At 50.9% G+C, this 19,705-nt stretch overlaps 1 protein-coding gene across 4 annotated transcripts in view; it reads left to right on the top strand.

Moving 5' to 3' along the window:
- Positions 1-19,705, top strand: part of KDM2B (lysine demethylase 2B) — a gene marked incomplete at its 5' end in the record, with an annotated part of 120,353 nt that overhangs the window by 83,555 nt on the left and 17,093 nt on the right. For all 4 annotated transcript variants that reach the window (XM_080820958.1, XM_080820959.1, XM_080820960.1 and 1 more), the window contains one exon: positions 16,448-16,672. In XM_080820958.1, the coding sequence (XP_080677084.1) occupies positions 16,448-16,672 (225 nt within the window). The remainder of the gene's footprint in view (positions 1-16,447; positions 16,673-19,705) is intronic.

The following is a 19,705-nucleotide window of genomic DNA, read 5'->3' as shown; positions in this document are numbered from 1 at the left end:
GCCCGTACGCTGAATCTGTTTTCAATTCTCTCTCAATCCAGACCTTTCTCAGGACATTGATTTGTTGAGAAGACAGAACCATCTGTCCTGCAGAATATCCCGCTCTTTGCATTTGTCTGATTGCTTCCTTGTGTCATGTGGCTTTCCCCCTATCTCTTGTAATTTCTGTAAATTGGAAAGTAGATCTGAAGGCTTGGTTAAAGTTCAGTGTCGTAGGTTGTGGATTAAGGTGATGGTGATCTGATACCCCATTATTCAGTTAGCTTTGTCCTTCTTTCCTCTGGAGAATAGTCTGGAAGGGGAAACATTGGGCCCCTCCCATCATTCCCTGATGGTGTTAGTACCAGCTGATCATTCGATAATTTTATCAGGAGATGAGAATGAAACTTTAAAGTCTAAAGCCCCTCCCTCCTTCCCCCTCCCCCCAGTATTACTGAGAAAAAGTTGGCTTACATCACTGAGTTGGATTTGGGGGGACAGGGTTTTCCCTTATGAGTTGCAGCTACACTTAAACACAGTTATTCCTGAAAAGACAGTAGGCATGCTCAATTCCTTCCCTTTTAAATACCAATTCTCAAAGTAAGAAGTTGGTTTAATGGCTGCCTCAAATGGTGACAGATGAACTTGTCAGGCTTTTTCTACACTGAATGTCATGATAAACTCATGGCTTTTCATAGATCCAGGGGGCTTTTCTAGGCAAATTGGCCTGCTGGAGATGAGCCATTTTTCAAGGAAAGCAAGAATGGTAAATGAAGAGAGGCTATGGCTCTAGTTAAAATGTGTGTGTGTGTGTGTGTGTGTGTGTGTGTGTGTGTGTGAGAGAGAGAGAGAGAAAGAGAGAGAGTTCCCCTATCCCTACAGCCCACCAAACCAGCCACTGTACATTTGCATTTCTCAGGCTTCCCTAAATGAAAGGCATCAGAGCTTCATCAGAGCCCATCCCACCACCACAGTGCCTGTTAGCAGCTCCTTTAAGAGGAGATTCAACTCTCTGGTTTCCTTCGTTTCAACACACCCCCAGGGTTAGGGCCTACATTTCCCAACCAGGTTACCTTTCAGGAATAGGAACTTAGGGGTGCCTGGGTGGCTCGGTGAGTTAAGCCTCTGTCTTCTGCTTGAGTCATGATCTCAGGGTCCTGGGATCGAGCCCCGCATCGGGCTCTCTTCTCAGTGGGGAACCTGCTTCCCCCTCTCTCTGTGCCTGCTTGTGATCTCTCTCTCTCTCTCTCTGTCAAATAAATAAAAAATCTTAAAAAAAAAAAAAAAAGGAATAGGAACTTAACGTCACTCTTAAGTGGTGGCCAGTGAAAAAATATATACATATGTATCCCCTTGTACAGCTCTTCCGCATTTTGTCCACCCATTCATCAGTGAATGGAAGTTTGGCTGTCGTGAGCAGAGGGACTCATTGACAACAAACACACTTTTACTCCTGTTTTGCGCCTTGTCTGTCTGTTTACTGTCCTGTCTTGAGTGATCTTTGGATTTAGTGTTTTCCTTTGAAAACACAGAACTTTGTATCCCAATTCTCAGCTGGATGATGGTGAGACAGGTGATGGGAGGGGGATTTGGTTGGGAAGGAACTCAAGGGGCGGGAGATTTGGTCTTGTTAATAAGAAAAATATTTTTAAGTTACAGAAGTCTTGGTTGTAGGCCAGAATGATGCTGGCATTTTATGTATTTTTAGCCCCTCCAATCCCCCCACCCCGAGACCCAGGGGAGAGGGGTTTGTCAAGTGAACTCATTTATCGCATCCAAATTGAGTGCTCAGCCTTAGCCTGGATTTTTGTAGGGCAATGAGTAGAGAAGGGAAGTAACTTCCTTAGGTCAGCGAATGAACTGGAAATGGGGTGGATGGTGAGGAAAATATTTCTCAGATCAATGCTGGTCACCTGTTAAATTAGCTAATCTTAAAAAAAAAAATCCCGTGCCCCATCACAAATCTGCCAGTGAATGTAAATATTGGTTGGTTGATTTTGGTAACGTAAAGAGACATTGTTAGGAGAGGAACCCCACTGGACAGAAAGCTCAGTCTGTTTAAAGGACCCCTATGACAAATATGCGTGGTTTTTAAATGCTTGTGGAATGACTCTCCAGGGGGAAAATAGAAAGCAATTAAATAACATTAGTAATTTCCTCAGCAGAAATCACCACAGCCCTTGGTCTGTCACACAGACACTCTTGGAACCATAATCCAGACAACCCTGGAGTCACTCCTAAGCTACAGTGTGACACAATGTAAAAATTCCTCTTGTTTACATTTTATTAGAAAAATAATTCTCCAAGAGACCTCCTTTCGCCATTAGGGGGGGAAAGCCCTATTGAAAGACGGAGAGACAAATGGCAAAATACAGTAAACTAACTGAAGCATGCATTCTCTGTTGCTCGTTAAGTATAAATTATTACTTGCAGTAGGACAGTAGGAAGCTCCCCTTCGCATGCCTGTTCTGTCATTTCTGTTCCTTCCTTAGGGACATGTTTACAAATGGGGTCCATTGGTTTAGGAGAATGGCAGCCAGCTGCTGGTCTGGACAACAGAGAGAATCCATTCTCTTTGCCTGCCCTGATCCTCTGGGGAATCACGTTCCCAAGCTTTAGCCATGCCCTTTTCAACATGGGCCCAAGAAAAGGGGCCAGGTGTAGGAGAGACCCTTGTCCTAGGGAAGTCCAGTGCCCCAGCGGCAGCTTGTCCCTTGTCCCCAAGGACCTAAGCTCACCACCTGTGCCCGCGCTGGAGACAGTGTGGCTGATTCTGGGCACAATCTCTTGTCCAACAGGGGTCATTCCTGGTGTCTCATGATCTGATAGGCAGTCCAGAAAATTAAATGACACTTGGAGAGAAAACAGAGAAGTGGGTGCCCACTGTGACCAAGGCTGATCGGGCTCCCATATGTTTTTGTTTATTTCCTCACCACTTGGTGGAAGTTCTGGATCCTCCTGGCTCAGGGCAGGCACCAACTGCCCGAGTGGCATCAGCTTCGGGAAGCTCTTTCTAAGAACATAAGCCTTAGCTAAGTGGAGCTGGGAGAGTGTTCAGCTCCTAGGGTCACTCAAAGATGGGGTCAAGAGGGAGGAAGGATAAGCCTAAAGCACAATGTAAACACTAAATTTTCAGATCGCAATCCTACTGGGCCATGGCTAGCATAATGTATTTTCTATATGGTCCGGCATATTATTAAGACAAAACAAATGTTGGATAATTGTGTGTGCTGATTAGCTAAAGGAAACTTGATCAAGGGAAGCAGATTAAGAAGTTCTTCTCAAGGTCAGAAGAGAAATTTTTAAGAGGTGTTAGGATAGTGGCTGGCAGGAGCCTTCTTATGTCTGGAGAGAACCCACTGCATTATCATGCCTTAATCGGGGTTTCCTACTTTCAGAGTTGGCCCCTGACAGCTGATCAGACAGCAGTTTGGTTACCAAAGATTACCAGAACCATACCTGCCTGCCTTGAAATTGAATTTGAACCGAGAGTACAGAATTTGCAAATTTTAATAAGGGACAGTTAATTTAATTCAACATTAAGTTTGAATTTTTCACTTGGATTCTTACATCCGGTCTCATTTGGCATCTTTTTCTTTTGTCTGTGGCCTGAGGCATTGGAGGGATGGAATTAACAGCCCAGGCTCCAGGCTCCGGGCTCCGGACTCCAGCTGCCTGCGGGTTCAGATCCAGATCCTTTCATTTCAGAGCAGCAATATGCCTCAGTTTCCTCTTCTATAAAATGGGTGAACAGTAGTACATACCTAACGGGACTGCTTAAAGGGATAAATGAGATAATGTACAGAACACTCAGCACTGGCTCTAGCCCTTCAACCATGGTTAGGAAATATTAGCTGCTGTTACTGTCTGAATCCTTGGAAGGTGGTGGGGGGGGGCTGTCTCTCGGTGGTGGTTATTATATAAGGGACCCTGGACTTAAGAGCTACTTCCTCATTTTCTTTGGGTCTCCATTTCCTCACTTGCGAAGTGAGGGGGTCTGGTTGAGGCCCCTTCTAGTTCAGAAATGGTGTGGTGGAAGGAAGTCTGCGTTAGCCACAGCTTCTGTTTATCAACATTTCCCTTTCTCTTCTTTGCGCCATGATAAATGAGAACCGTGTCTTTTTACTTCCTTAAATACAGAGAAGAGCTTTTGGAGCGTTCGAGAAGAAATCAGTCCAAAGACAGGTCTAAGTAATCTTGCACTCCTGATAAGCAATGCCAGAGACCTTCAAAAAAAAGTTCCACTTCCTTACCCCTCTCTTGATGTATTATGGTATTTGGGTATCTTTGTACCTTTGCCGTTCTGACCACAGTGAATGACAATGAAGTGAAAGCATGATTAGCATTTTATCAGCTCCTCCCCTTTTTAAAAAAGGGGCTTCCTCCCAGGTAGAATGGCTCCTAAGAGGTCATCAGTTACAGACTTTGGTCTATCACCATAGCTTTTTTTAAAAAGCTGAGATCTTTGGGCATGGAGTGAGGTGGAGGGAGGGGGGATATGCTTTTGCTTTTTGATTTTGTTAACCTTGAGTGGATTGTGAAAACTTTAAGAAGGGAGGAAGGAAACTCGGAATAGATATGTTTCAGTAAAGAGCAAGTCTCCTGGGATTTCTTCCCATAGTGTCAGTGGGTGTATAAATTTCATACAGACTTCAAAATGCACTCAGTAAAACTGACATCCCTGTTCACTCCTTCCTGCCGACTCCCTGCTGGAAGCCTCCTGAGTTTTATTTACAAGGTCTCTGCCACACGCATTCTGCCTTCCTTGAAAGCCGAGGCCATGACCTGCCTGTGGGTCCCTTCCGTTCTCACAGTGGATTTCATGGCCAGTGGCCTGGGCATGAATAACAGTTGGACAACACTGCAGAGTTGATCACCAGATTTCACAGCTAATGAGCTTTTTCTTGGGAAAGGCTTTGATCTCTTTGTAGGATGCTCATCCTTGGGTTGGGCAAACCTTCCCATTTTACAGATGAAGAAACTGAGCAGGTACGGGTATGCATTTTTAGTGTCATCTTGAACATTCCCGGCTAGATGATAGCTGCACCAGCTGCCCAGCTAAGCCCTCCCACTCCTTGTCTTGAGTTTAGCTGTGGTTTTGATGCTTGAAACAGCATTGATCCCTCTAGTTAATGGTCAGGGCACCTTCTTCAGGATAAGGGCTATGGGCATAAAACCCATAGACTTTTTTTTTTTCTTTCCTTAATGAACCTCAGTCTGGATTTCCAGTAACAGTTTTCTGTAGGAGTGGGCTGCTGTTGGATTAAGCATTAAGAGGAACCTTTACAGTCTAAAGAATTTAGAAACCCACACCTTCTGCGCCAGCCTCGGGGCGCTGCTAATCTCCTAGGAGAACTGGGTTCAGGCCTGTAGCTCTCTACCCCTTCTGAGATCGTCTCCAGCGCACATCACCTCCAGGACACCTTTCCTGTCCACGAGGGTGGGGCACCCACCTGGGGGCAGAGTGCATTCAGGGCGTTCTCTCTCTCTCTCAACCTCCAAGTCTGGCAGCTCTATGGGAACTCCCACCAGCACCACCGTACGTTTCACGCTGACTCCCTCTCGATCTGCCAAGGCAAACCTCAGGGCAGCGAGGACCGTGTCAGGGGACCGGCCCAACCCAACTTCCCGCTTTTGGGGGGAACTGGGCCCCCGGACCGTATCCAGGCCAGCGGGCCTGCAAGCTCCGGGTACGGGACTCCCGGGTTCGAGGACATTAGGTCCTGGTCCCAGAGCATGTGCAAACCCGGGAGCCCGTGTGCCCGCTGCCGGGTGCACAGGGACTCCTGCCCGGTGGCGCGTGCAGAGCCACCCCCCGTGGCCTGTGCGCCCCGGGGCTCCCGCAAGACGCCCCGCCGGACCACACAAAAGACCCCACCCCAGGTCGGGCGTGCATTTCCTGTTAGAGCGGCGGCGGCGTGCAGCCACCCATGTGCATCCCGTGGCGCGCGGGCCGGGCGGGCCGTGGGGCACGCCCCCACGCAGTCCCAGTCCCCGCGCGCCGGCCGCGAGGGGCCGCCCTCGGCGGGCCCGCCCCCATGTCACCGCAGGCCGGGCTCCCTTTGTGTGCGGCCCGAGCGCCGCGGCCGCGCCATTGGCCCGCCGGCCCGGGGGGCCAGCCCCTTCCTGGCTCACTTCATGCATATGCATGAGCGCCCCGGCCCCCCCCCCCCACCTCCCGCCGGCCCCTCCCCGCCCCCTCCCGCGCGGGCGTGCGAGGCGCGCGGCGCGGCTCCCTCCTCGCGGCAGCAGGCGCCCGAGCCCGAGCCCGAGCCCGAGCCCGAGCCAGGGCGAGCCGAGCCTGCTCCGGGCGGGCGGCGGCGGCGGCGGCGCCGCTCCAGCCATGTCAGCGCGCGCGAGCCTGGGCCCACCATGAGCCATGGCCATGTCCGTGAGCGCCGAGGACGACGACTATGAATCGGAGCCGGACCAGGTCGGCGGCCCGGGGTGGGGCTGAGGGAGGGACCCGCCGCCCGCCCGCCCGCCGACCTCCCGACCGACCGACTGACGCGCCCGGGGCGGCCGCGACGCCGCCGCCGCCGCGATGAGGAGAAAGTTTTGCAGCCGCCGCCGGCGGGGCCGCCAGGGCCGGGCCCGAGCGGGGCGTGGAGGAGCGCGGCAGGCCGGCGGCCGCCGGGGCGCCGCGGGCCCCGCAGCCGGCCCGGGCAGGGGGCGTGTGCGAGCGGCGGTGCGGGAGGGTGGCCGGCCGTGCCGCGGGGACAATGTGGGCCTCGCCGTCGGGCGGGCCCTGCCGGGCGCGGGCCATGGCCCGCGGGCAAGTTGCGGGCGCCGGCGCTGGCGGCCAGGGCTCGCCTCGCCCTCCCCTCGCGCCCTCGCCCGCGGCCCACGCGCGTGCCGGCCGCCCCGGGCGCACCCGGACCTGCGGCCGCCGGCGCCTCCCTCCTTTCTGTTTGCAAAGTTGCACCGGGACCCTCGGCCTCGGGGCTGGAGGACGCCGCGGCCCGGGGCCCGTGGGCCCGACGGCCCGAGCTTTTGTCTGGGCGCCGCGCGCCCGCCGCCCGCCGTGGGCAGACGGCGACAGGAAGGGGTGCGAGCCTCGGGCCGGCGCGGGGAATCCGGAACCCGGCGAGTGCGCTCCGCCGCGGCCGGGCGGGAGGAAGCCGTGACCCCAGATGGCAGTATTTGGCCTCCGTTGGGTTTAGAAGGGAAAGCTGCCTCTCTTGGGACCTGGGGGGAGAAATCTGTGTATAAAACAAAGCCCTGGGTGTGTTTACGGCGTGAATTTACTCTGGGAAGATTCGTGTTTAGGAAGCGGGGGAAGAAAGTTGAGGATTTACGGAGTGTAATCAGCGCAATATTTGCAACAGGGCACAGGCTAGGTAGACTTGTCCGAGGAATTAAGCATGGGGTGGGTTGAGTTATCATGCGGGCACGGGACCAGGTGAATAAGATGCTTATTTATAATCCTGGGTGTCTTTCCTCCGTGGAATAAAGATATTTTGGAATGTTCAGGCCAAGATGTAGGAGCGTTTTTCTCTTCCATTAGGGGTGATTGAGGAAGTGCTGTATGTGCTGCACATAAATTGTATCACACACATCATTAAGTGGTTTTATCTAACAAAGTTAAATGTTATTATTTCATTACATTTTATTGTTTTCTGAGTTTTGCTGGATATTTTTCAGGCACGTGCATCTACCTTTACGGTGTTCCTGAATCTCACTGGTTTTACCAATTGGATTAACCCGGAGACAACCCAAGTGGTTTTGTCTTGGAACTTTTATCAAGTCAGTATAGCACCGTGTGGGAATGGTTCTGGCGTCGTGGTTTGCACCAAATCTTGGTTTGAAAATTTTTCAGTTCAGTTTGGATCTGCCTAATCCTTCCTGCATCTTGTCATTCATAAGACACTTGTGTTCAGCGTTGACTCGGATTTGGTGTTTCAAGATTGAGGTTCCTGTTACCTGCTTTGTTTTGGTTTTTTTAATTTGGCCACACCCTGCAGCCTATGGTAGATACAATCTTTGACAGTGTATGAGACAAGACTTCGTATGTCTCTGGGCTAAAAACCACGTTTTCAGGTCTGCCACTCCTGAGAGAGAGTCCCATGAGAGGACCTATACTCCCTGTAGCCAGATTACTTTCCTCCTCCACCCATCAGTCAGCTATGCATGGCTCTTCGGGAGCTGTCAGCAGTGTTCTCAAGGTTTGCTTTAAGATGATTTGTCCCACACAGGTGTATTGAGGTGACCCCTAAGCCAGGTCAAAGGGCAGCAGGTTTTTCCCATATTAACAACAGAGGATGGTTGTCAGCAAGGGACCTTGCATTTGCAGAAGCTCCAGGCTGTGGCTCAAGGCTCCCTGCTGCCTCCTCCCCCTTCCTCACTAGTTTTCCCAGCCTCAGGGTTTCATGGGTTTGAGAACAGTGACTTCCTCTCAGGATCTCAAAAGCATTTATGTCTTCCACAGGTGAGTGAGTCTCTGGGTGGGCTCTAGACCCCACTCTTCTGTAACATGTCCTTCAAAGAGGGGTGGAAGTCTTGGATTTTGGGCACACAGGCACACTCCCCGCCTGCTGTGTGAAGAGACCAGTGGAGGCCCTGTTGGGAAATTACTACTGCCCAGTTACCCCCAGCAGCTGCGCCTAGCCCCTCACTACCACCCCTTATCAGAATTTTGCCTGTTCCATCTTGACATTCTGTGCAAGTCTCTTGTCCCCATCTGGGTAGCATGAGGCTTCCTTAGTCCTGTCTGCCCCACTCCGTCCCACAGCAGCCAGTGTCCCCCCTGCTCCCAGGAGTGAGGGGGTGATGGTGGATGGGAGGATACCCCTTGAATGCCCTTTGCCAGTGCTCACTCTTGGCTGGGCCTTCTCCCATTGGACTTGATTTGCTTCTCCAATGCAGAATGTGTCAGAAAATTCAGTTGTTCAGCTGTTTTCAGTTTAAGGAGATACCCCTTAAAGAATGGCTGTTAATGAGAATTCTTGTTCCATCTTGTTGTTTTATTTTTAACCCTTGAACTGAAAGTAGCTTTGTTCCTTATTTTAAACTAAAAGTGATTGTTGGGGCATCTGGGTAGCTCAGTCAGTTAGAATCCAATTCTTGGTACCAGCTCAGGTCTTGAACATCTCAGGGTCATGAGTTAAGGCCCTGCGTTGGACTCCATGCTGGGTATGGAGCCCACTTAAAAATAATAAGAATAATAATAATAGTGATTGTTCGTTTCAAAAAAAAGTAACAATTAGAAAATTATGAAGAGGAAAATCTCTCAGACGTTTATGCAGCCATAACTAATGTGTTACTCATCATAGCTTCTTAGTGAAATTTTAAGACTGGGATCCCTGAACCTTCCTGAAATTTTATGCAAAGGTTGGTGACTTCATGTGCGTTTTTCTGGGAAAAGGTCCTTAGCTTTCCTGAAATTCTCCAGAGGTCCTCTCCTCCCCTGGGTTTCTGGTAACTGTTGTGTTTTTATTCTCTTGCTCCTTACCCTTAGTATATAAACAAACCGAAGCCCTCCCTGGAGTCTACAGGTGTATGTGAAGGGACCCCACGAAGCTGCTAAAATCTGGCTTTTCCTGAAATGTCCATTATGCACGAAGATTTGGGAACAGGCATATGTTGAGATGAATCTGTGTTATGTGGTCAAATACGACATTTGCATGTTTGGGGGGCTGTGGCTACCCCTTGTGGGGCTCAATGTCAGTGTGCTGCTGTTGGGAGTAGCTTGCCAGGAAACCTGGAACTGTCTTAATTGTAAAAACACAGCCATGTTTTACTGTTCTTCTCACTGACTCGTCTTGACAGTCTCCCCTTCTTGAAATTCTTCCCTGGTTCAGGGATGACATAACCTTCTGCCGCCTTGCCTGCCTTTCTGGACATTCCTGCACAGGTTGGTCTTTCGCACTGGTCCTTGAATGTTTGTAGTCTTGAATGTAGTGTCCAGGATCCTCTTTTCACTCTGCCTTTTCTCCCTGGACAACCTCATGTACTTAACTAGTTTACAGTACTGATGCTGATTCCCAGTTGTGTATGGGCTCTGGGCCCTCCTGCCTGCCGGCCACCTTCCTTGAATGTCCTTTGGCCCCTCAGAGTCTGCGTGTGGATGATGGAGTCATTGATCTCTCCTCTCCTAAGCCCCGTGTTCTCCTCTTGCTCAAGCAGAAACCTCAGAGCTTTTCAGGACTCTTCCTGCCTGCATACCCCATGTTCAGGCAGCCTCATGGGTTTGCTTCTAGAACATCTGAATCGTCCCCTCTCCGTGCCTTCATCTGCAGCCTGGGCTACTGTAGTGTCTTCATCTCTTCTCCCTGCCTTTCAACCTTGCTCAGCCTCCCAAAAAATACTCACACACGTGCCAGAATGTGATCGTGTTGCTCCTGAAGGGGACACCATTTCTCTCTGTCCTATGAGGCCCTGCAGGATTAGGCTCCTGCCATCTCAAGGCTGTTTTCCAGTAGCCATATCAGGCTACTGAATGTGCCGCGTAGTTTCACATCTCTGTCTTACTACTCTTCCTTCTGCCTAGACTATCTGCTCTCTACCCCACCCCTGTCCCAGTGCAGAGGCCTATTCTCCCTTAAGACCCTTTGTCACTACCTCCTGGGTCTATGACCCTCCTCCGAACCTCCCTTCCTAGTGAGATGAGGCTCAGTACATCAGGGTCCAGGCTTCAGAGCCCCTGCCCAGACTCCTGTCTTGGCTTCTTGTTCATTGGCCATATGACATTAGGCAGATGACTTAACTCTGCTGTGCCTCAGTTTCCTCACTTCTGAATGGAGATAATATCTCGTAGATTACTGATGGCGAATGTTGAAAAGAGCAATTACTTCAGTCCGTGTTAACTTTTAGTTAACTTTTAAATATCGTCGTCCTATCACATCACATCACGTTGCATTGTATTTACATAGTTATCTTTCTTTCTTTCCCCACCCCCCATCCCACTGTAATGCCTTTGAGAGTAAGGAGCATACTCATCTCTGTAGTCCCAGCGCCTAGCACTGAATTTGGTACATAGTTCTCAACCAGAAAACACTTGGGTAGGCAGGTGGGTGAATGTATGAAATGAGTCTCCAGTGTGGATTGTATGCTCTGTTGGCTAGTGATGTTGAGCATCTTTTCATGTGCTTATTCCCTATTTGCATATATGGGTTTTGGGGGTTTGTTTGTTTTGTTTTAGAGCATGTGGCAGGGGGTAGGGCGGGGGGAGGAAGAGAGAGGATCTTAAGCAGGCTCCATGCCCAGTGCCAAGCCCGCTATGATACTCAGTCTCACAACCCTGAGGTCAAGACCTGAGCTGAAATCAAGAGTCGGATGCTTAACTGACTAAGCCACCCAGGCACCCCTATATGTGTTTTTGAAGAAATTCCTATTTAAATCCTTTGCCCATTTTCAAATTGGGATGTTTGTCCTTTTATTGTTGAATTGTTGGAGTTCTTTATATATCCTAGGTACTAGTCCATTACTAGAGGTACTATTGGCAGTAAGTTCTCCCATTCTCTGGGCTTTTTCACCAACCAGAGTGTGCCCCTTTTAAGCACAAAAGGTTTTAGTTTTGAAGTCCAGTTCTTCTGTTTTCTTTTGTTGCCTGTACTTTTGGTATCATATCCAAGAAATCAAGGTCATAAAGATTTACCCTTATGTTTTCTTCTAAGTTTTATAATTTTAGCTCTTACATTTAGGACTTTGATCCATGTTGGAGGTCACTTTTGCGTATAGTATAAGGTAGAGGTCCAACTTCATTCTTTTTGCATGTCTCTGCACCATTTGTTAAAAAGACTATCTTCCCTCCACTAAATTGTCTTGACACAGTTGTTGAAAATCATTTGGTCACTGAAAATTGCTTGGTCATAAATACTAGATGAATTTATTTCTGGATTCTCAATTCCATTGATCCGTATGTCCTTATGTCAGTACCACATGGTCTTGTTTACTGTAGATTTGTACTAAGTTTTGAAATCAGGATGTATTAATCCTCCAACTTTATTCTTTTTTTTTTAAAGGGCTTGTTTTCTTTTTTTTTTTTTTAAAGATTTTATTTATTTATTTGACAGACAGAAATCACAAGTAGGCAGAGAGGCAAGGCAGAGAGAGAGGAGGAAGCAGGCTCCCCGCAGAGCAGAGAGCCCAATGTGGGGCTCGATCCCAGGACCCTGAGACCATGATCGGAGCCGACGGCAGAGGCTTTAACCCAGGGGCGCCACCCAGGCTCCCCTCCAACTTTATTCTTTTTTCAAGGTCGCTGTGGCCTTTCCAGGTCCCTGGCATTTCCACATGAATTTTAGGATCACCTTGTCAGTTTCTACAAAAATCCAGTTGGGACTTTGATAAGGATTGCATTGAATCTATTGATCATTTTGGGGAGTATTGCCATCCTGACGGTATTGTCTTTGAGTCCATGAACATGGGATGTTTTTTCGTTAATTTAGGTTACTCTAAGTAATTTTAATCCCAGAGTTTTAGAGATGAGGGATTGAAGAGGTTCTGTCCGTGAATATTCAGGAGGAGAGGATCTGATGGGTAGGAGGGACTCCGTAAGTATTTGTGGAATGAATGAAAGAACTACTGGATTGATGTTGCCTTTAAGGAAGATGCTTAGGAGTAGCTGGTGGAGAAGATTGTTGGAATACTATGATTTGTGGGGGGGGGGGGCATGTGGACTGCAGGTTTCCTTAACAGGTGGAACTGGGCTGATAAAATCAACAAGTGGCCTTGGGATTGAGAAGGTTGGTTTGTAAGTGAAAGTTGGTGGTTGCCATCATTCCTTTTTGCTGAGAAGACCAGATCATGCCGATCTTAAGAAAGTTGCGTTCTGGGTTACTTGAACAAGTAGGGGCAAAGGTGGGATAGAGTGGAATTTAGAATTGGGCTGCGAGCCTTTAGATACCATGCAGAAGAGATTAGGACAGAAGCTCAGTACCAGAATGATAGGGCTTTGGCTTGTTTATCTTCCTTGTTAGGGACCCTCCAGTGTTTTTCTCACCTCTTGGTTTTCTGGGTGGTCTGTCTTAGGATCCTGTACTTCAGGTGTTGCTCAGCTGACTCCTGACAAGCCAGCTGGCGCCCACTTCCCACAAAAGCTGGCCATGAAGCTGCGGGCGGCAGCAGCTTCTCTGGCTTGACTTGGCAACCGGCTGGAGAAGGCCTGAGTCGAGGTCTTCGGAAAACAGGGCCTTCTCACACCTCTTCCAGGATGTTGTCTGTCCTTGGCTCTGTCATTTTCCAGAGTGGCTCAGCTGCCATCAGAACCCAGGAGGATTTGTTTTTTCCGTGGGTTGGAGAAGTGCTTCTCTGGGTGGGAATGTGCTTTGGAAAGCGCTGGAAGGTAGGCTCGTTTCATAGTCACGTATGAGCTCTGTGACACTGGCTAGATCGGCCCAAGGTTTTTTCTCAGAGAGACGCTGTCCTCCTGGTTAGTTAGGCCAGAGGCGCCCAGAGGCTATTTATACCTGACGTTCCTGAGTGGGAGGGGAGAGCCGGGTTTGGACTCTGGGAATTTTTTTCAGTCTTTTACCAAAGCAGCTACTCCTTAGACTCTCCTGCTCTGGGGGTCAGAGTTTGAGCCCTTCATCCCTGGTTTGTCCTTGGAGGTTGGACTTCGCTGCCCTCTATCTGCCCGACTTGAGGTTCAGAATTGTCCACCTTGTCGCCTGTGTTTTGGGGATTAGAGGAGTGAGTTGCTTCCTGGACACGTGCTCTTTATAGGGGTAGAATCTGATTCTTACGAGCTGTGAAGAGAGGGAAAAACCCTCCTGGTTTCCATTTCTCTGGAAATGAGTGTGCTTCTCCATACCTCTTTTTGGCACCTGTCCTGCTGTGGGCGTGAAGGAAGGCACTAACTGTGGACCTGTTCCAGGGCTGTGTGCTCGTCCTCGGCGGGCTCCGTCACCTAGGGCAAGTCGCTTTACCTCTCCCTCCAGTCTCCTTGTCTGAGAAATGGCATCTCTCATGGGGTTCTTGTTGGGAAAATAAGGTCCTATCATACATAAAATGATCACAGTAGCAGGCATTCGGCAAATATCCACTGTCACTGCTGTCGCCATCCTTCCGGCTGTTCCCGTCTGGCACACTTGCTGTTCTATGGTCAGCTGCTTAGCGTTCAGGTCCATGGCCCCTGTGTACCATTCTCACTCAACTCCAGACGTTCTGAAACACTTTTGTGTTTAACCCCTCATCTGGCAGCAGTACCAGACCTGAATGGACACGTGTGATGTGTAGCCTGATCATCCCTCTTCCGGTGTCAGGGCTGCTAAGCTCCTCCTGTGTGTGACAGGGGGTGCCCCAGCCCTCACTGGGGTGCGGTGTAAGGACTGGTGGGAGGGGGCCGCTGGACCTTCACTGCCGGGAGACGGAGTAGCTTCTGTGGGAGCTGCCCCTTGCCCGACGCAGCTGGTGGCGTATAGGTCCAGTGGCCCTCCCTGGTACCAGGGCCGCTGGCCAGGCCACCCTACAGCTGAGGGGGGCCCTGACTGAGTGAGTGTGGAGCAGCTCTGTGGGAGCAGCAGGGGCCAGGTGGGGTCGACGAGGACCGATGGGCCACTGGAGCCAGGTCTCGTGTCTCCCTTTCTTCTTCGGAGTTTAGAGCAAGTTGAGGGGGATAAAGATCTCGAGTAGCCGGGCTCCCTTGAATGTCGCAGGGTGCTTGGAAGATAAATCGGAGGGAAGGATCTAAGGTGTCCATACCAAAGGGGGGATGGTGTGAGATTTGCAGCTCTCTGCAGGGACCACTGCACTGCAGAAGAAATGGCTGATGGCAAGGCTTTATTCACAGGGAAAGGTGGACTGTGTTTCTTCCTGATGTGGTTATAGGTTTCTAGATAGCCCCTGTGGTGGTGCGTGGAGGGGTCTCTGGAAGGAGGACCCTTTGCACTGTTGTGATACAGAGTAACCACACTTGTGGGCCCAGGAGCTGACAAGAGGGGCTTTTGTTAGGGATCCAGGTGTGGCAGGCAAGTAAAATTAAAAGGCTGGGACTGGACTTGAGATTAATTGGCCGCGAAGGGGCTGTTGTAAGCATTAGATGCCAACTTAGTCATAATTTGGGATAAGGAGTGTGTCTCCCCGACCGATGAACCATTTTTCAGCAGACTCCTGCTGCTTGGAAAGGTGCTTCGGACAATACACACTACCGTCCTGGTCCCTCCCACTTCCAGTCCCAGGTGCACGGGGGACCTGAGAAGAGGGTGTCCTCTGCAGCTGGCCTGGGAGCTTCCCCATGGGTCCTGGCTGGCAAGGGGCTCCGAGGCTGCCACCCCCAGACAGCAGGACTCTGGGCAGGACCTGTGGCTGGCTGGTTCACTGTTGCACATTTTTGCACCGCTCTTCTGTTCATCTCTGTTTTCTTCTGAGTTGTGGGAAAAGAAGCATTTGGAGCCTGTTTAGGGAAGAGCTCAGAAGCCAAGGCTCCTTAGGCTTACTGTCTCATTCTGCTAGACTTTGGTTTACTGAGCATATCCTGTGCTAGGCCATCTTGTCAAAGGACACTGGTGACAAGACATATTTTTTTAAAAGATTTTATTTATTTATTTGACACAGACCACAAGCAGGCAGAGAGGCAAGGGGGGGCGCTCTCCGCTGAGCAGAGAGCCCGAGGCGGGACTCGGTCCCAGCACCCTGAGATCATGACCTGAGCCGAAGGCAGAGGCTTAACCCACTGAGCCACCAGGCGCCCCTACAAGACACTCTTGATAACTGCCTTCCTGAGCTCTCTGTCTCAAAGGGAAGGCCCTTGAGAACACAGCCCATAGGAGGCGCCCAGAATGCAGAACAAGGGAGGGCACAGAGAGCTGTCAGAAGAAAGCAGTGGGTAGACTGGCGCCTGCAGAATGAGGAGGTCTCAGCCACCTGGAGTAGGGAGGAGGTTTGTGTTCCTGGCCGAGGGGACAGAGGCCTTCCATGTGGTCCTGTGTGGCCTCGTGGGGACGCAGAACCTGGCACGAGGCAGGAAGGGGGGCCTGTGCTGAGACGTGGTGGCTGCCGAAGGGTCTTTGAACCAGGACTTGCTCTCAGAAGCAGGGTGTCGTCCTCTGTTCACTTTCTGGGGCTGCTGGAATGAAGTACCCAAAACGGGGGTGCTTAAAACAGCGGAAACTTACTCTCTCACAGTTTGGAAGCTACAAGTCTGAGATCAGGTGCTGGCAGGACCACGCTCACTTCTGACACTCCAGGGGTGATCCTGCCTTGTCTCTTCCTGCCTCTGGGGGCTGCTGGCTTCCTTGGCCTGTAGACACTTCCAGTCACACGTCCGTCTCCTTCCTGTGTCTCCACACACACTCCCTCCGTTCCTGGGCCCAAACCGGCCCTTTCATAGGGACGCCGGTCCTGCAGGAGTAGGGCCCACTGCAATGACCTTACTTCAGTTGGATCGCCGCCGTGAAGGCCCCACTTCTCCGGAAGGCCCGCTGTCCGAGGTCCTGGGGTTGGGAGCGGAACTCGAGCCCCAGGCCCCCCGCCGTCGGGTCTGGCCAGCCCTGTGGCCCATCTCACCATCCCGTGTGCTCTCCCGCAGAACCGGGCAGTAGGTCGGCCCAAGGGGAAGCTGGGCCCGGCCTCCGCCGTGAAGTTGGCCGCCAACCGGACGACGGCGGGAGCTCGCCGACGCCGGACGCGATGCCGCAAGTGCGAGGCCTGCCTGCGGACCGAGTGCGGAGAGTGCCACTTCTGCAAGGACATGAAGAAGTTCGGGGGCCCCGGGCGGATGAAGCAGAGCTGTATCATGCGGCAGTGCATCGCGGTGAGTGCGGCGGCCGGGCGCCCCAGGGCGGCTCCGCGTCCGCCCCCCAGCGCCGGTCCGCGCGCCCAGTGCCCGCTTGTCCCGCTTGTCGGTCGCCTGGCCTCTCTCTTAGAGAGGGTGTTCCGGCTGCAGAAACCCCTCAGAGGTGTCCCCTGCGGCCAGAACGGGGGCTCTGAGCCGGGCTGTTTCAGATTCCACATGGCAGGGCTGGGGGGCCCACCTCGCCGTCCTGGGCCCCTTTTTCTTCCTAGGCTGACGGTCCTAGAACTCCTTCCTCCCCTCCGTGACTGAGTACTTTGAAGTCTCTGCCATTGCAGATGTCAGCCTGTCCTGTCTGTGACCCCGTTGCCAACATTTATGGTCCAGTTCATGATGGTTCTAGGCCCTCCCTTCCTTCCTGTCCTGCCTTCAAAGTCAGAGGTCTAGGGGAAAGGTCAGTGCCCTTCCTGAGGGGCCTGCCCCGGATAAAGAGGACTGATTGATGGTGCCCAGGACCTTGGGCTGCCAGAGAGTCTGGCCAGCGCCTCCGGACCCTCTCACTGCCCCTAGCCTTGCTCCAGGACTGGGCAGTGGGTGCAGACTCTGACGACTTGGCATGGTCCCGGGGTCTCTCTGTGGGTCCGTCCGGCACATACGCACACTCTGCCTTCCACAGGGTGCTGCTGCCGGCCTCAGGGTCCTCCCTGTGGGAACAGTGTGATCTCTCTGCTCCTGTGGGAAAGCAGGCTTAGCAGGAGGGACGGGATTCCTGGGTGAGCCCCGAAGGCCCAGCCTGGCATCGGGTGCGCCTTTCTCTCTGGCTGAGGCTGCCCCTTTGAGGCCAGGGGCGCCTTCCCCCTTCTCCCTCCACGTATACTGTGTGTGTTTCTGTTTTAGTTCAGTGGTTTTTTGTTTTCTTTTTTGACTATGGTTAAAAACACACCACAGAATTGACCGTTTTAACCATTTTTAAGTGTCCAGTGCAGTCATATTACCTATATACTCATTGTTGTGCAAGCTGATCTCTGGAACCTTTTCATCTTGCCAAATGGAAACCCTATATCCATTGAACAACTCCATTTCCCTTCCCCCAACCCCTGGCAACCACCTTTCTACTTTCTGAGTGTGACTGTTGTAGGTACCTCCCGAAAGTGCTGTTTCTTCTGCAGCTGGCTTATTTGTCCAAGCGTAATGTTCTCAAGGTTCATCTATATTGTAGCATGGGTCAGGATTTCCTTTTCTTTTTTTAAAAAAGTAAACTCTGTGCCCAACATGGGACTTGAACTCATGATTCCAAGACCAAGAGCTGCACGCTCTACCAACTGAGCCAGTCAGGATTTCCTTCTTTTTAAAGGCTGAATAATATTCACCATTTGTATATGCTGCATTTTTGTTACCTGTTCCTCTGTTGATGGATATTTAAGTTGCTTCCATCTCTTGGCTCTTGTAAATAATCCTGCTGTGAACACAGGGGGGCCCAGTGTCTCTTTGAGATCCTATTTGAATTCTTTTGGATATATACTCAGAAGTAGGATTGTTGGATCACATGGTAGCTCTCTCTCTTTTTTTTTTTTTTTTTTTAAGATTTTATTGATTTAGGGGCGCCTGGGTGGCTCGGTGGGTTAAAGCCTCTGACTTCGGCTCAGATCATGGTCTCAGGGTCCTGGGATCGAGCCCCGCATAGGGCTCTCTGCTCAGCGGGGAGCCTGCTTCCTCCTCTCTCTCTGCCTGCCTCTCTGCCTACTTGTGATCTCTGTCAAATAAATCAATAAAATCTTAAAAAAAAAACAAATCAATAAAAGATTTTACTGATTTATTTGAGAGAGAGAGATCGCATATGCACACACAAGTGGGGAGAGGGACAGAGGGAAAGGGACAGAGAGAGAATCTCAAGCAGGCTCCACGCTGAGCACGGAGCCCATCCTGGGGCTTGTTCTCATGACTCTGAGATCGTGACCCCAGCCAAAATCAAGAGTCAGGTGCTGACTGAACCACCCGCTGAACCACCCTGTGTCCCAGTAGCTCTATTTTTAATTATTTTGGGGACCCCCATACTGTTCTCCATAGAAGCTGACCCACCTTGCGTTCCCCCCCGCAGGGCCCAAGGGTTCCATTTTCTCCATATCCTCGCCAACACGTGTGGTTTTCTGTTGTGCTGGTAGTGGCTACCCGTATGGTTTTGATCTTCATTTCCCTGATGACTGGTGACTTTGAACATCTTTTCATCTTTTTGTGTGTGTTGGCCATAGCTTCTTTAGGGAAAGGTCTTTTTAAGTCCTGTGCCCATTTTTAAAATAGGATTGTTTGTGTTTTTGTTATTGAGTTGCCTTTCTGCATATTAACCCCTCATCATCACATACATGGTTTCTGAATATCTGCTCCCATTCCATGGGTTGCCTTTTCACTCAGTGGATTATCTCCTTTCCCATATGGTTTTTGTTTTGTTGCTTCTATTTTTGTTACCTGAACCCAGGTCGTTTCAGTGGATTTCAGGAAATTTGGGAGTCCTCTTGAAATTAAATACAGCTTTTTGTCTCTGTGCATGCCTATATATACATTTTTCTGGAGTGAGGGTCCGTGTGACCTGTTGCATTCTGTCGGGATTTAAGGGTCATTATCTGTAGGGACTGTTGGTTTTGAGAAGACTCGGGGCCGTGGGCCATGACCCGTAACTGTCTCTTCCTCTTCAGTCTTGCTCCGCTCCTGCCCCGTGTCCTGGGCGCAGGTTCAGAACCTGTCTCTGCTGTCACCGGTGCTTTGCAGCTTTGGTGCCTAGCTCAATGCCTGGCACAGTGAGTGTTGAGGGAAGCCTCACTTTTGTGTGTCTCTCTCTCCAGTCTAATGGGAATTCTGGAGCTAACAGTAAATGTGGTCTTGGCCTGACCCTTGGTGTCCTCCTTCCTCTTCCTCCAACCTTTCCACTTTGTTGGGACTCTTCCTGCCGTGGTTTACCTACCTCTGACACGCGCAGGCCACCTCTCTTCCCTTCCCAGGCCCTTCTCTCTTGATGTGCCAGAGCGTGTCTCTGTGACCACCCTTCCCCTTGCCTCTCCT

This window comes from Martes martes, assembly GCF_963455335.1.
Source record: "Martes martes genome assembly, chromosome: 13".
Taxonomy (NCBI): domain Eukaryota; kingdom Metazoa; phylum Chordata; class Mammalia; order Carnivora; family Mustelidae; genus Martes; species Martes martes.
The sequence above is the reverse complement of the archived record's forward strand: the minus strand, read 5'-3'. Positions and strand labels throughout refer to the sequence as shown.